The 15,868-nt window shown below is 59.6% G+C and overlaps 1 protein-coding gene across 5 annotated transcripts in view; it reads right to left on the bottom strand.

Annotated features, from left to right (window-relative positions):
- HDAC5 (histone deacetylase 5) overlaps window positions 1-14,759 on the bottom strand; it is a 34,830-nt gene extending 20,071 nt beyond the window's left edge. For 2 of the 5 annotated variants that reach the window (XM_059997827.1, XM_059997830.1), the window contains exons 1-3: window positions 14,611-14,759; window positions 8,999-9,209; window positions 2,078-2,152 (exon numbers count right to left, since the gene is read on the bottom strand). In XM_059997827.1, the coding sequence (XP_059853810.1) occupies window positions 2,078-2,152; window positions 8,999-9,020 (97 nt within the window). In that variant the 5' untranslated portion in view covers window positions 9,021-9,209; window positions 14,611-14,759. Of the gene's footprint in view, window positions 1-2,077; window positions 2,492-8,998; window positions 9,210-14,359; window positions 14,492-14,610 lie in introns of those variants that run through there. The other 3 variants (XM_059997829.1, XM_059997828.1, XM_059997826.1) reach the window with 3 other exon arrangements.
- Window positions 14,760-15,868: the final 1,109 nt, after the last annotated feature.

Below are 15,868 nucleotides of genomic sequence, written 5' to 3'. Positions count from 1 at the left end.
TTTTAGCCACAGGCTTTTGCATCCTGTCTGGAGACTGATCAAGAGATGGAGAGAGGAGGTGGCGGGGGAGGGTTGGGGGGGGAACACCAGGCTGCCTGGCCCTCATGGCCGTGTTTATCCGGGGTGGATTTTTTTTTAACCCAAAGGTTAAAGCGTTTCTATTTGAAACATCTATTTACATTCCAGAGTCCAAAAAAAAAAAAAAAAGGCAGCCGAGCTCCAGGCCTATATCTGTCCCCAGCCGCGTCACAGACACAGCATCAGAGCTGCGCAGGGGGAACATTCTTAGCCCTCTCCCCGAGCCGCTGAGGTGACTCACGCCTCCCTCCTGCCAGCATGGACCACGCCACCGCTCAGAAGGCTAGGCAGCGTGCATGTGTCGGGGTGGGGGGTGGGGGGAGGGACTGGCTGGGGGGTGGTCTATGCAGGGACAGGGAGCCTTAGGGAAGTGATGGGATCAGCAGGGTTCCAGCCTGCAAGGACTCTGGGGCCCAACTAGAAAGAGGATGAGAGAACGTGCTGAGGAGGAAACTTCAGGCCAAGCGCCAACTGCTTCTGGGAGGCAAGGGGCAGTGGGGACAGGAGGGGTGGGCTGCTATGGCATCTGCCGAATGGGGCAGAAGCACCCCCCAGGCAGATGCTCTGCACAGTCAGCCCTTTGCTTGGCAAGGGACCACCTTGACTCCCAGAGGCTTCAGGATAGGAGCGAGCAGGCGGGTCTTTAGCTAGAGCTGTGAGCTCCACTAGACCAGGGCTAGAACGGCCCTCTGCGTTTACACCCCTCCCAGGGGACTGTGCAGAGACTCTGCACGGCTGGCCCCAAGGTTCCACCCCCCCCCCATCCCAGGGGCCTGCACGGGCACTCTCAGGGCTGGTCCCCAGGGTTATGCCGCGACCTTAGGAGACTACATGGGCATCCCTGCTCAGGCAGATGGTAGGCTTGGTTTGAAGGCTTTTCCAAATGTTCCCCAAACCTCCATCCTCTCACACATCCCAGTCCAGCTGCAACCTTATCCCTGGACAGCTTAGAGTCAAATCACTGGCACTTACACAGGCACACGGCTCCCACCTTCCAGTTCAAAGCCTGGGACCCACACCCACATATCCAGAGGCAAAGACTCCTCACACATACACACACAGACGCCCACACCCAAGTGCCAAGCCACTGCCAGGAGGGGCCAAGCGGGCATGGGTCCAGCAGGCCCCTCCCTAGAGGAAGCATCTTGTGGTGCCGGCCTGGTGGGGAGGCTGTGCCAGGAAGGCCTGATGCTGCCAACAGGTTCCTGGGAGGGAGGGAAGGAGTGGCCCGGCTCTGGGGGACGCCACCCCCAGCCGAGAGCCAAAAAGGTCCCCGCTGAGAAGGTGGGAGGGCTAGGGAGTCCTCAAGCCCTGTGAGCCTGAGTAACATTCCTTCATCCTCATGGGCTGAGGATAAACCAAAGCTTGGGGGGAGGAGAGGTACGGGGGAGCCAGAAGCCAAGGCAGCCAAGGCCCCCAACATCCCAGCTGCCGGCCTCTGCCTACCTCCACCACAACTGCATCAAGCCTCCTCCCCAGGTGTGTGATTCCCAGGGCACTCCTGACCGGGCACCGGCAGAAATCACTGCACTGGACCCTCTGACCCTAAGAACCCAGCCAGAGGAGTTGGGGTAGCCTTTATTCTTATGGACACTCGGGCCGTGGGTTCCTCCCTTGTCCAGACCCGGGGAGCAGACAGCCTGGAGGCAGGTCACTGACCCACTTCCTCCCCTCTGACCATGGTGCCAACTAGGCCAGGATCCTCTAGTAATCCACAGCCCCCAGCAGCTGATGTCGACCCTGCCTGAGGCCAAAGGGACTCGAAGAGATGCAGCAGAGTGCAGCTGGAGGGCATGGTGGGAGGGCAGGTTTTGGCCCAGGGAGAGCAGGGAAGCCCATCCCGGTAAGCACACCTCCCCTGACTGCACATATCCTCAACAAAGACCTCCAGGAAGATCCAAGCAGGACCCCATCTGGGTGAGACTTGGAGCCAGACGCTCAGCCCCAGAGGCAAGGATGCCCAATGGCAGAGGGCAGGCGGGGACACCGAGGCACTTACCTGCCACAGGGAGGCCATGTAGAGGGGTCCGAGGCAGGATTTCCAAGGATGGTTCCCGGCCTGGCATCCCATCTGCTGAGAAACAGGATTCCGTCTCATAGATGGTCTGCAGCATCTCCACAAGCCCCTGAGCCTTGGGCACCAGCAGCATGCCCGGCAGGGGGCCGCCTGAGGCGGGAGTCGGCCAAAGGGAAGGTGGCTGGGCGGGGCCCTCGCTGCTCAGGGGCTCCCTCAGGCCACTGCTGCTGGGACCCGCGCTGCGGGGAGGTGCCTCATCCGGCCTGGGCACTGCAGGCGGCAGGAGGAGCCAGGAGCCCCGGAGCCACAGGCCCAGCTCCCTGCTAGAGGGGCATCCAACCACTGGCCCTTCCAGAGCTCCCAGAAGCGGGTATGGCTGAGCACTCAGGGGACAGGAAGGGGAGCTGAGCAGGCAGGCGGGCTCTCTGCGTTCCCTCCCAGCCCTGGGTGACAGCTCTGGGCCCGGCTCCCTGCTCCTCCTTCCCGAATGAGCCGCCGGCAGCTGGCAGGAGACTGAAATAGCAGTTGGGGGAGGGCCCTGTCTATAAATAGGTGGAGCATGCTCAGGGAGCCGCCGGCCGGCTGCCAGGAGCCCGGGCCTGGCGGAGGCCCCGAGTGGGGGAGGGGAAGGCGCGTTCCACCCCAGGAGGAAGCGCCAGGCAGGGGGATGGGGACAGGGGAGGGCCTGCATTCAGGGCCAACGCCACAGAGCCGGGTGGCCAGAGCCTGCGCTGGGGAAGGGCACACGCTGGAATACCCACGCATCTGGGAGCAGCTCTGGCGCTGCTCTTGGCAGGCGAGGGGCTAGAGACCAAAAAGCCAGATTTCCTCCTCTATCTGCCCTCTTGCCATCCAGAGCAAGTAAAGGAGCTGGAAGGGTCTGGGAGAGGGTGGCAGACAGGGCCACCTGGCCTAAACTTGCATCTTCCCTGGAGTCCCTCTAACAGCCGACGGATGGGAGTTGATTTAATTTCTGCCCTCTTTCCGAGCTGGGGGGTGGCTCCCCCACCCCCTCAACCGGCAGGGAGACCCCCGAGCAGCAGCTAAAGGGCAGCTCCCTCCTACCCATTAGGGGTGTCACCTCCAGAGGCTGCTCGGCTTCCTTCCAGGGGGCAGGGAGACTCTTCCTGGACGGGCCTCACCCCACCCAGGGAAGGGCACCTGGGAGCACCTGCCCGTTCTCAGAGCACAGGTAGCTCTTCCTGTGGCAGTGTGCCAGGTGTAATGCTAAGAGCAGCACATACATCACCTCGTTTATTCTGCACGATCACCTCAGAAGAGAGGTGCAGACGGGGAAACCGAGGCACAGAGAGATGAAGTCGCTCACCCTAGGTCATACAGCTGTTTCAGTGGTAGGTCTGGGATGTCTGAAGTTCAAGTCTGACCTCTAACCACCACAGCCCACTGCCTCCTGCACAGGGAGCACACGAAGCTGCCCCAGGGTTTCCATTAACAGGTATAATGACCCCCAGTTCCCAGGCAGGAAGAGACTTGAGGTTGGAGCCCCTTCAGGAAGCGTCAAGGGGCTGCCAGCATCCAGCCCTTCCCCACCAGCCAGCAGCCCCAGGCCTGGCAGAGCAGCCCCGGCTCCTGGGGCCCTGCTGGCACCTAAGGCTAGAGCGCCATGAGGACTGGTGACACCCGCCTACCCAGCCCACTGCTGGCCCATCCCTCCTCCTGAGGTTGTGCCTCCCACTTGGCCCCCTGACCTCACTGGAGCCTTTTAATAGCCTGGTTATTCCTGGGTCTGTGTCCCCCTCCCCCTTCCTGACGTCACAGTGGCTATTTTGGAGCCCCCTCCTGGCCCCCTTTGCCCCCAACTCTAGGCATGGAGCCAGGGACACCTGTCCTCTCCCTGGACTGGATGACCTCACCCTCCTGTCGGGAGCCCAGGAGGAGCTGGCCAACCAAGGTCACAGTAGCTGTGGCTCCCGCCAGCTGGGGATGGCAGAGGGGCCTCCTGCCCTCAGGTGGGGGGATCACGTGGATGGGTAAGGGGCAGAGGTGGGCTTTCCCAGGCCCTAGACTGGCTGGCAAGATGTATGTTGAGGGAGTTGGAGGTCAACAGGAACGAAAACAAAGCTCTGGAGCCTCAGCTTCTCAGCCAGGGCAGACTCCAGAAAACTGGTGATGGAGCAATGCTCCCCACAGGGCTCTGGAGTCGGTGGACATTTCAGGGTAGGTCTGGGGACTTTGCTCAGCACCCCTTGCCCTAATCTCATCCTAGCCAACCAGGCTCTCTCAAGAGCAAGGGAAGGGAAGGTCAAGGTCTCCTTAACAGGTGACAGGCAGCAGACTCAAGGGAACCCAGAAAGCTGGGGGCAGCAGCCCCTCCCAGCCAGGACTCCACCCACCCACGCTGAAAGCAACCAGAAGGGCTGGCTAGCCCTGTCCTGACTCTCTCTGCCTGCCCCAGGCACAGGAGAGTATGGTAGGGCAGCCCCGTTCTGGAAGAGAGGAAATCATCAGTTACAGTGACTCAAAAGCAGGGGCGCCAGAACGTGGAGCAGTCAGAAACCTAAGCAAACACAACTCCCTGTTTAGGAAAGCTGGGAGCACCCAGGAGACTGGGCACCCAGAGGTGGCCAGAGCTGGGGACTCGGGGCAGTTCCCAGCACTACTATGACTTCCAGTAACAGCTTGAAGTGGGAAGTGAAGTGTCAGACACAGCCAGACAATCCTCAGTGTAGTTCCCAGAATCCTCCAGGGGAAGACAGGAGGCCTGGGATGGGGACAAGTGTCTTTTTTTTCCTTCGGAGATTCAAGTCATGCAACAAAGTCTTCCTAATGTCTAACCGCAATCCTTCTCGCTTTCTGGCCCCTCTCCTTGTGGTTCGCGTCTCTTCTCCATCCCCACGCATCTGGCTCTCCCGTGTGTCATCCCACAGACCTTACAGAGCACCCACAAAGCGTGGCTTACAGGGGCCCCGTTGGGAACAGGCACCGACCCCTCCCTGGTGCCGCAATGACCTTGCTCACTCTGCTCCCTCCCCTGAAGGCTGGGCTCAGGCCTCCTAACCCTCTAAACCTGGAGGAGGAGAACCTCATGTGGCTCCTTGAGCTCTCGAAGGCTCCCACTTCCTGGGCTCAAGAGGCTGGAGTGGGGGCCTGACCGAAAAGAAAAAAGCAAAGTCTGCTCTGTGCACAGTAAAAAAGCCAAGGGCTGGCCGGGGAGCACCCCACATGGAGTGTGGGGTGCCAGCTGCCCTGGGGTCCTGCAGATACAGGGCCTGCCTGCCCTCCGGTTCTCTCCTGCCCTTGCAGCCCAGTCATGCTGGAGCCCGTCAGCATCGCCCAGGAGCTGCCATGCGCCAGGTCCCATGCTAGGTGCTGGCTGAACCCTCTCATTTGAGACCGAGTCTGGGAAAAATGTGAGCACCTACTTTGGCATCTTGCACATCCCCTCAGGGTTGAGCCTGCCTCCTCCGGACGCCCCGTGCTAAGCCTTCAATCCCTCTGGAATGATGGGACAGGGGAGGGGAGAGTGGGGCAGATCCTGATCTACAGTGAGCACAGAGGTGTGCCAGGGGGGCATCTAAGTGGAGAAGGGACACCAGAGTCCACTTCCCAGACCCCCCGCCCCACGCCGACTCTGACCCACTTTCTCCGCCTTCCCTGGGGGCTCAGAGGCAGAGCCCAAGGCTGGGAGGCGGGACGCCGAGGTTCCTGGCTCCACCCCACGCCTATGCCCCAGTTTCTCTGGTCACCCAGAAAGGAGGGGGCAGCCAGGAAAGGGAAGGAGAGAAAGTGTGCAGCGAGCTGGGAGGTGCTGGGCCAGCAGGTGTTGTCATGAAGCTTCTCTCCCTCCCAAGCTGGGGCTAAGGAACCTGGCCACCTTCTCTCCTGGGGCCCTGTCGCCCCACAGACTGGCTCGAGCCTCACCCTTGCCCTCTCCTCTGGGCAACAGCATGGAGGACAGGGCGGGCACCAGAGTGGGCCCAGGCTGGCCAGGGGCACAGTCTGTCAGTCCTTCAGTCCCACTAAGGGGAGCAGAAATGAAAATAAAGCCTCGCTCCTCAAGTCCCCCGTTGCCTGAAGAGAAGCCAGCCCCCGGGCAGTGGCCTCCTCAGGGAAGCGGGCAGCCCATCAGCGGCTCTGCCTGTACTCCCGAGACTGCAGGAGAGGCAAATCAGGTCAAACGCTGGCCCTCGGCCCGGCCCAGAGGTAACTGGATCAGCTCCCACTCCCTGGGGAGGACGGGCGAGCCCCAGAAGTAAACCTCTCCAAATCTCTACCTGCCACCCCTCACCCGGAATGTGCTCTCTTACTAACTTGTTTGCTATGAAGGCCGGGATGGACCGTCTTCTATTTTTCTTTTCCAAACAGGGAAGTTCCTGCACTGAGAGAAATGGAGGGAAACTGGCCCTCACCCAGGCCTGCCGTTCTGCGCCCTAAGGAGAGAGAAGTGAGTCTCGGGACGGGGTGGGAGGTGCTCAGGGGCCGGGGCACCCAGGCCCCGGGTACTAACCGTTCTCATCCCCACCTCTATCCCCAGCCCCACAGCCTCATGCTCTTCCTGGGGCGCCCTGTGAGGTGTCTACCCGGGATGTGGACATCCAGCTACAATTCGTGGTTTCATTTGACTTCCGTGGAGTCCAAGCATGTGGTTTCCAGGCTTCTGCCAGGCGCCGGACACCCGCAGCCCCAGCCCAGATGCCACCCTGAGCTCTGGGAATGGCAGATGCTGGGCCCCTCGAAGGGGGAGGCTGTGTGGAGGCTGGCCCTCTCCCTGGGCCAGAGCAGCTGGAACTCCACAAGCGGGAGAGCCAGGCCCGGAGCCCCGGGAAAACTCGGTGGGAAAGACTTCAGGGCGCTGCCCTGAACAATGACGACGATCCCAGCTCTGAGGTCTGGCCACAGTCCTAAAACCAGCTTCCCAATCTCTGGCCCCCTCTCTTTCTCCCTCCTTCCTGAACACGAGAAGACGGCATCTCCCCCTGCTGGGGGGAGCGGGAAAGCCAGCCAGGAGGCACGGCCAATTCCATAGGCCCCACTCTGGAGGCCCCTCCTGGCCCAGCTCAGCGCAGATGGATACCTCCAGCCCCTGCCAGCCCTGGCACCAGTGGCTACAAGGGGGGACTCGGACCACCTGCATGTGGAAAGGCAACCCACTGACCTGATCTATCTGAGGCTGATTACCTCAGCCTTTCACTGTAAGGGAAGAAAATCCCAAAGCTGGAAGACGTCCTCCCCACGCCACCAACGGATGCCTCTGGGAGGCTCCTGTTCCCTTGGCCAAGGGTTAGACCCCAGGCCCGGTGTGACTGGAAGTGGCTCCTGGACAGGTCAGCATAGTAGCTCAGAGGAAGGGAGCGGTTGGCACCCCTGCCGGGCACAACTGACCCTGCAAGGGGCAGTGTCCAGCTGAGATGGCCGAGGGGTTGATGAGAACCCACCAGGCCTCTCCTTCCCTTCGCCAGCCCCACCTCAGAGGAGGAAGCAGGAAGTCAGGGCAGCCCCCCTCCAGCACCAGAGTCACACAGACCTCTCCACGTCTAACACCTGGCACAGCCCCTGCAGGGGGAATGGAGGCAGGCAGAGGCGGGAGGACCTGAGGGGGAGCCACAGACCCTGCAGGAGGGGGCCCATCGGCAAAGCTGACCTGGTAAGTCTCAGGAGCCCAGCCTCCTCCAGCTGGCTCTCTACTCTCTCTGTGCCCGGGGTATGTCATGCCGGAAAGGGAAAGGGGAGGGGGCACAGCCTTGACCAAAGCCAAGCAATCCCGCCAGCTTCGGCTTCCCTGAATCGAATCTGCTGGAAGCCCTGGGGCCGTGGTCAGGGCCACAGGTCGCCAGCAGGGGATCCTCACAACAGGAAGCATGAGATTCAGCACAGTGACAAGGACAGGGAACGAGAGGCGAAGGGGCCTGCATGCCTCCCTGCTGCTGCTTCAGTACCATCCTGCAAGTGGGTTCTGGTCTCTAGGCCCTAGTTTCCCTATCTCTAAAGAAGGAGAAATAGCTCCCACCCTTACAGAAAAAGATGTTAAGTGACCGGATGGCCTGTGTGTGGGGGGGTTAAAGTTGAGCAAGATGGACTCTGATCCTTTAAGTCTATGCAGAAGGAGACAGCCAAGGAGGGAAGGCAGTTATTACTCTGACCACCCTGACCCAAGACCCCCCGTGACACTCCTGAGGGTCCAGCTCAGGCCATTTGGACACATCCTCACGGGCACGAACCCAGACCCACCCGTTCACAAAGCTGCCTGGAGTCCCACCCCTAGACTATTTCTGGAAGCACCAGGCAGGCTCCCACGAGCAGAGGGGAATAAGAAACCTCAGAGACCCCGAATTAGGACTCTCCCATGTCCAGGGCATGTCTACCTGGACTCAAAGGAGAGAGCCGAGTCTCCTCCGCCAACATGTCACTGCACGCCCACCCCAATACCACATATCCCAACATAGGCTAAGGCTGAAGGCCCTGCAAAGCTCCAGTAAGAATAAAGTATGGAACACAGAGAAACACTCCACCAGGAAGAGGACACCACCACAGAAAAGGAAGCTGGACGTTCAGCTATCATAGGGACCTTCTTCCAACATCATCCCCGCACCGCCTGCAGAGGTTCAGGGGCACACATTCCCCTCAGCCCTGCCTGTCTTGGTGAACAGGGCAGGGTGGCACGGAATTGAAGGCCCCCGAGTTGAGAGGGCAGGCCTGGGGACAGAGTTGAACCCATGCCCTCCCAGGGCCAGGCTGGACCGTCAACCCATCAGTCTCAGGTCTACCCCATGGTCAATCACTTTGGGTTTGCCTCTGTCCTTTTCTCACGATGCTTCTCCACTCCTCACCCCTTGTTCCCTTACGGCTCAGACCCTGAAGGGCAGCTGGCCTGGGCTGGATACCCATACAGCCCATTACATCCAAAGCCACCCCAGGTGCCTTCTCCAGCCTCCCAGCTCTTACCCGACTCGGTGGGAGAGTTCATGCCGGCTCTGGGCCCGCAGGAAGCTGGCGTTGGGGGCTGGGACGGGAGGGGGTGGAGCTGCGGTGATGTCAAGAGAGACAGACGATAACAGACAGACGGACGGGACAGGAGCCCGGGGCCGCTGTGCCTCTAACGCCCATCCGAGGCCATCCTTCGGGGCGAGGCAGTCAGGCACTCAGAACGGCATCCCTGGGGAGAGACGGAGCAGGGTTAGAGGTCCCCAACTCTGGAATCTGAGAGTCGAAGGAGACCTTGGAGCTTGTCAGTTACACCTAGGGAAGAGAGGGAGGGCCACGGGCCCAGGGGCACAGAACTGGACCAGACCCTGGTTTCTTCTCTTTCTAATTGGTGAGGACGTCAGCCCTCAAGGGAAGGGAAACGGCTACAGTAGCCACAACAAAATTCTTTTTTAGGTGACAATGTCCACTGCCAGGTGGGGAGACCTCACAGACTCCCAAGGGTGCCTGACGTGGGAGATGGTGCTCACCAAAGGAGAAAGTGCAGGGAAAGTGCTTCTGAACTCTGTCCAGGGCAGCGGGGAGACGCAGGGCTGACCTGGAGCCCCTCGCAGAACTTAAGGGAGAGACTGGTATTCCAGCCCCAGCAGCCTGAGGTGGGACTCTCATCTTCTCCCTACTCCCTGATCCTTGTGCCACCCAACTCTGGAAACGTGATGTGCTTCTGTCTTGGTCTCCCCCATTCAACAACAGGTCAGAAAAAAGAGGGCAACAATTGCTTTTCCTCTACCCATTAACCATGCTGTTTCCAAGAATTTCGAAAGACAGAGACGTTCATCCCACATCCAGTGCCCTCTGGACTGGGGGTCCAAGGCCCAAGCCCAGGGCCTTGTGTGTGTTGTATAGGTTGTGCCCTGTGCAACGAGGTCTGAAATCCAGCCTTTGCTCTGCCTGCCAAGCTACACAGGCTAAATCCACCCAGAATAAGGGACACCGTTTTCCAGTTTGTACAAAGGCACCAAAAGGCCCAGCAGTACACCTGCTGAGGCCAATACAGTAAGAGAGGATGTCCCCGTACTGCAGGACCATGAGTTTGCCAACCTGTCCCCACCTCTCCAGCTCCCCACCTCGCTCCAGCCCCACAGCTAGTCCTCAAGCCTCAGACACTACACACGCACCCACCTGGGCCCATCCCTAAACAGTCCACGATCCACCCTAGACACGATCTCATTCGTTTTCTTCCAGATGAAGGCAGGCCCTCCAACACCCAGTGAAATCGAGGTAGCTGGAAGCGATCGATGAGGCTGAGATTTAAACCCTAACTCTGCTCCCCAAACTAGGAAGAGACACTCAGCTCCAGCCCAGGACAGCCCACCTCCTGGCAGGATAAATTCTCGGTAAGCTCTGCATTCTCAACGATCGCCAGGCGTGGGGTCCATTTGGAGCCGAGGAGCGCAGGAGTCAGCCACGGCAGGGACACAGGAACATACACACAGACATGCACACATGTGTGCCATGCACAGAGTAGGAAGACCTCAAGTCCTCCTAGGCCTGCTGCCCCCTAGGTTTGGACTCTGTAGCTGGAGAAAGGTGCACTCCGATGGGGAGGTGGGAGGAGGCAGAGAGAAGGGGCTGAATTGCTCCCAGAAGGTACAGGTGTGGGGCAAGGACAAAAGAGGCTGCGCAGGACTGGGGCCAAGCTCAGGAAGGCGGCAGGTGGGCTTGTTGGTGCCCTGGCAGGGCCCGCGTGGGCAGACAGCTCAGCCCATGCCCACCCCGGGGCTGGCGTCCAGCCCTGCTCACACCCTTTCCCATGGGCTGGGGAACACAGGTTCAGAAATTCCCATAATTCCCAGCAGCCCAAGTGCCCCAGCCCATCTCCTTAGTGAAAGGAACCTCCACAACAGGGCACTCAGGAGGGGCAGAGCCTCCGTGGTACACAATCTGCGTTAAGATCTGCCCTGAGCCCCCATCTTCCTCATCCCCTGGGGAGAAGAGGAAGGGAGGGGCTCCTAGAACTCCCAAGGGGCTCAGGACTCTGTTAGGCTGCACTCCTGCCCACCCTGCAGGATGCAGCAGGACCCCGGACCCCCATCCACCTGTGGAGAGTGTCTGCCAACACCCCCATCAAGCCTCCCTGGGAAACAAAGCAGCATTCACGGTCTAATCAGGACAGACAGGACAGGTGTAGATTTTGGACTAAGGAGGGCCATGCAAGGGGAAAGGGCAGCTTTACGGTTAAAACCTGAGCTGTTGGGTGCCTCCTCGGCCAGAGAAACTCACTGCTGACCATTTGTTGTAGGAAGGTCTTGGTGGGCAGTCAGGGACCAAGGGCTGTGTGGCTCCTGGCACTTTGCTGCCAAACCAGTGAGCAGCCTGGCTTCCGTGACATCCCAAGTAGGCAGACCGCAGGGCCCTGGCCCCATCCCCTGAGAACTCTCTCTTCCAGTCAGACCTCTGGCCCACTCCAGGATCCAAACCCACTTCCCACCTCCAGCCAGGACGGCAGGTAACCTGCTGCATCTCACCCTACAAGCTCATGGCTAAGCCGGGGGAGGAAAGGCAAAAACCCTAGGGGAATATCCCGGGCTCCATTCACGAGCAATAAAAGCTCTGGCAGAGGGTGGCAGGAGAAGGGCAGACAAGTGAGGGACATGAGGAGGACGCAACGTCTCAAAGGCCAGAAGTTCACAGTGCTGCCCTGCAGGTATCTTGTCCCTCAAGGAAGCTGAACTCCAGCACCACCAGGTAGCCGCTCTGCCAACACACCAGCTCCAGCCCTGCTAGAGGCAGGCCCAAGTCCTGAGCACTGAGGCTGGGGACCTGTTCCCAGGTCAAGGCAGCCAGGTGAGCTGTCTGAACCCAATCCTGTGAGCCTGAGACTGCTCACGATATGAGATGTGCCCCCAAAGACGTCATCAGAAAGCTACGAGCCCAGACATCCCATCCCAAGGCACAAAGGAACTCTCATCTTGACCCCTCCTGACCGTGGCCACGGCTGATCGCTTTCCCCAGCCTCCAAAAGCTTCCATCGCCGTGTGCCTTCCCCCAAGCTGGCCCACCAGAAGCCTTCAGACATCAGAGCCAGGACGGATGGCTGACTTGGATGTCCAGGGCCCAAACTAACGGAGGGGGGAGGGCAACAGGGGAGGAAAAAAGGCACCAGGCTGACAAATTCATTTTTGCAATCGGCCCATCTCTGTTTGTCTGCTCAGACGCAGCTCCAGGCATCTGCACAAGCCAGATGGACGAGGCTGCTATTTCTAGAAAAAGAAAAAGGGTGGGGGGGGGGGGGGTGAGAGGGGAGGGAGGGGCAAGACGGAGGCAAAGGGCAGAAGACCGGGTCTGTTTGCCCTAAAACCTCACGCAGAACGGTACCCCCTCACCAGCACGACCAGACAGAGTCCCCATCCAAGAAACGGCTGGGGCCGAGGCTGGGGTGAGGTGGGGTGGGGGAGAAGAAAGGCAGAGAAAGTTTAATTAGCCAAAGTCGGCTACAATAGGCCCCCTCACGGGCTGCATCAGGTTTTCATTCATGAGCAAGCACCAGTGCTCCAAAAAATGCCAAGAACCGCACCCCCTCGCCGTCTCTCCCCCACCCCCCACCAACAGGAGTGCGTCCTCCAGCAGGCTGGCTGAGCCTGATGCCATGTTCCAGACATCCCTCCTCAAAGGGATGTGAGTAGGAAGAATTAATTATTAAAGAGCAGCTGGTACTTCGGCACCAACTGCACTCCCCCCAGCTCCTATAGCTGATGCCCCCTCCCCCCTGCAGAAACACAAACTCCCCGCCCCACACCACCACCCCCCAGCCCCAGCCCCCATTTCTAAACACACAGCTAAGATGCCACCCCTAGGGAAGGGAATGCAAACCTTTGTCTCTGCAGCTACTTAGAGTGGGTGGGGCATGTGATAGTGCTGCCCTCCCCCCCCCCAGATTACTCCATCCAGCCACAGAGGAGGATATATTGGGAAGGGGAGGCTGGCACGGAGCTAACATGTCCTCCATCCTTGCCCCCAAGTAAACTGCACCTGGTATGTCTCTCTGGCCCCTGGCAGGCATACATTCCCGGCATACAGTGGAGACGCTAGGGGCCCACCCCTCTAACTCAGAGACGCCCACCCTGCCTTGTCTGGACATAGCCCAGATCCAAGTCCAAGGGGAGACAGAGCAAAGAGAAGATTCAAGAGAAGGGGCAGGAGGCAAACTAAGGGCTCCCCAAGCTTTGTGTTTAAGAGGAAGAGGAAGGAAGGAAGACTGAAATGAAGAAGCAGGCAGCCCCCAACACGGCTCACCCACCATCCCCAGCCCAGCCCAGCCCAGCCCAGCGCCTAAACAGCCAGCATAGGCTCAGGGCCCCTGTTGCCTGGAACTCGAACTGAGGACCCTCCCTGCCTACATCCTCTGAACCTGAGGAGGCCCAGGGCAGGACCCAGCTCCAGGCTCCAGTCCTGCAAAGCAGTCTGGTCATGGGTCCTTCTGGCTAAGACTCCTGATCTCCCACCCCCTGCCGCCTTTTGTTCCTATGGTCTGCTCCATCCTTCCCTCCCAGTTAGACCCTGAACCCAGTCACCACCATCATCACCCCCAGTCGCCAAAGCTCATTCCAGGCCCCAGAAGCACAGTGGTCACTGTCAGAGCGGTGGGTCTCTTGAGCACCCCCAAGAGCAACTGCAGCTGCTACCCTTCCTCTTTAGGGACACACCTCATCTCAGAAAGCCAACGGGGGATATCAGGTGGTCACCTCCTCCCCCAAACGGGGTGCTCCCACCTTCCCCTCTTCTCTCCCCACAACCAGACTCCCAGATTAATTACTTATCACCCAGCCAATTCTCATCTTCCCCAGGGGCCCAGGGAAGGGTGGGGTGGGGAAGCAGCCTACCCAAGTTAAAAGGCACAGGCAGTGTCCCTCTCTCTGTGAGATACAGACCCAGGATGAAAAATGGGGGGCCTCCACCCCAGACAAGAAGGGGGGCAGCTTTCATCTCCTAGCTCTCTCTCTCTGGCTCCAGGGTGTCAGACGGGAGAAGAGGGTGGGAACAAACGCAGTAACGCCTCACGGGGGAGGGGGTGAGAATAATGGGAGAGAGAAGTGAGGTGGGCCCGCAGGCCCCCTCCTCAAGCACGGATGTCAAGGACACAAAATCAAGGATGCGTTCTGAGGTATGGCTAGAAGCGCTGTGGGGTGGGCAGCGCCCCTCATCTCAGAGTACCAAGAAAGGGTGTCCAGCGAAGAGGGCTTTGCACAGAAAGCGGGTGCAGGGCTCAAAACGCCCTGCAACGCACCACGCGCCTCCCGGGAGAGGGCAAATCAGACATCCCCGGCCGGTCTCCCGGCCATCTGGGGGTGTAGGTAGCGGGAAGACGGGCCCCTCCCTTACCTGCAGGGAAGGCGCCCCTGCCTGGGAGGGGCGGGGAGGGGCGCGCGCAGTAACCCAGAGGCCCGGCTACCGGCTGGCGATGCTCCCGGGGGGCGCCTACTGGCACCCGGGCGCCGGGAGGGAGGAAGGGGGGCGCGGAGCGCGACGCGCGCTCGGGGAGCCCGCGGGCAGCGACGGCGGGAGGAGGGGGCGCCGCGTCGAGTCCGGGGAGCCTGGGGGAGATGGGATCGGGGCTGGTGGGGCGCGCTCACCCCCTGCGGCTCGAGCTCCGGCTTCGCGGGCGGCGGCGGCAGCAGCGGCGGCGGCAGCAGCGGCAGCACCTCCTCGACGGCTCCTCCATCTTTGCGGCGGCTCCTCCGGCTCCGCTCGCCGCCGCCACCAACAACAACATTCGAGACGTCACTGCCGTCACGTGACTCGACCCGGAGCTAAAAATAGACCCAGACCACCCCCCCACACACACCCCCACCCCCAGCTTCAGCCACCAGCAACCCCTCCCCTCCTTCTTGGCCCTCCCCGCCGGGCGGGGCCAACAGCGCCACCGTGACAGCTTCTAAAAGGGCCAGTACCCAGCAAAGAGTTGGACTGGGGAGGGGAAGGAAGGCAAGGGATCGGAGCCCTGGGAGTAGTGGTTGAAGGAGCCCTGGGAGTAGCGGTTGAAGGAGCGCTGCAGGCTTACGGGCCTGGCTGCTGGGGGCTCGGCGTTTGGGATGCGCGATTTTCCTGCCTGAGCTTCCTCCACTTCCTTTTCAAACCGTGGATGGTGCAATCGTTGCCTGCCTAAGCGGCTCCCTAACACGCCCTCCCGCGGTGGGGGAGGGGAACTGGGGATGGATTCCCAGGGGCTGGGAGGGCCGTGGAGGCCCCAGCTAGGGGTCCAGGCTGGGGGTGGATGTCTGGGACAAGTCTCGAACCCGCCAGTTCCGACCGCACACGCTAAATGTGTGCCAAGCAAAAAAAAAGAAAAAAAAAAAAAAAAAAGAATGGGAAAGGCCAGGGTAGAGCTGTAATGTAGTAACAGTCCAAGGCCTTCAAAGGGAAGACTTCCGGTCCCTGGCTTCGGCGCCATCCTCTTCTACAGCTCCCCTTAGAACACTATACGAGTGTGTGTGATAGAACCTAGGTGGTTTGTCAGTGACCCGGTCATTCCACTAACGAAAATGTATTCTAAGGAAATAAATATTGTTGTGTTCAAAACTGAGTATAGAAGGAAAGAGATTGCTTCTAATGATGTGAAAAGTTGGAAGCAACCTAACTATCCATCGGTAGGGGATTGGCAATAAACCAAGGCACATCCATTCAGAGGAGTACCATCCAGATCCAGACATTTAAGATGATACGTCCATAGTGACCTGAAAAGGTGCTCAAGGTATACGGTTCTCTTGAAAATCAGAAATCAAACAAGTACTACAGAATTGTTCCATTATTATAAACAACAAAAAACTAGATCCATATGTCTGAATATGTTTGTATATCAAAAAGCCTATAAGAATATATGCAAAATATTTA

Source organism: Delphinus delphis, chromosome 19 (genome assembly GCF_949987515.2).
Source record: "Delphinus delphis chromosome 19, mDelDel1.2, whole genome shotgun sequence".
Lineage (NCBI taxonomy): Eukaryota > Metazoa > Chordata > Mammalia > Artiodactyla > Delphinidae > Delphinus > Delphinus delphis.
This window is presented reverse-complemented; position numbering and strand designations above follow the sequence as displayed.